The following is a 349-nucleotide window of genomic DNA, read 5'->3' on the forward strand; positions in this document are numbered from 1 at the left end:
TTCTCGGCGTCTATATAAACACAATTGTTATTTTATATGAATATTTATGAAAGTATTTCTTGCGTGTTTCCTTATTCCCTTGTCTTTCTTTCCTGGCCTTTCGAGAACACGTCACGCCAGCTAACCATTCCCTTTTCTCTCTCGCAGCGGGGCGTCATACGAGTGGGCGACGCAGTGTACTTCCTAGAGCCGCTGGAGGATAGTGCGGAGAATAGTGAGAGTGCCAATAGCGATAGTGATGATAGTGACGATTTCGTGGCGACGGATTATGAGATATTCGACGGCGCTGAGCCCAGGCTGCACTCGTTCCGGCGGACGGCGGCGCGCGACCTGTGGCGCCAGGGACAGT

At 51.3% G+C, this 349-nt stretch overlaps 1 protein-coding gene across 1 annotated transcript in view; it reads left to right on the top strand.

Moving 5' to 3' along the window:
* Window positions 1-146: 146 nt before the first annotated feature.
* The window catches only part of LOC119588872 (A disintegrin and metalloproteinase with thrombospondin motifs 9-like), a gene marked incomplete at its 5' end in the record, with an annotated part of 149434 nt that continues 149231 nt past the window's right edge, over window positions 147-349 (top strand). Inside the window, 1 exon segment of the mRNA XM_037937511.1 lies at window positions 147-349. Within this exon segment, the coding sequence (XP_037793439.1) occupies window positions 147-349 (203 nt within the window).

The sequence above is a fragment of the Penaeus monodon genome, chromosome 24 (assembly GCF_015228065.2).
Source record: "Penaeus monodon isolate SGIC_2016 chromosome 24, NSTDA_Pmon_1, whole genome shotgun sequence".
In the NCBI taxonomy this organism is placed as follows: domain Eukaryota; kingdom Metazoa; phylum Arthropoda; class Malacostraca; order Decapoda; family Penaeidae; genus Penaeus; species Penaeus monodon.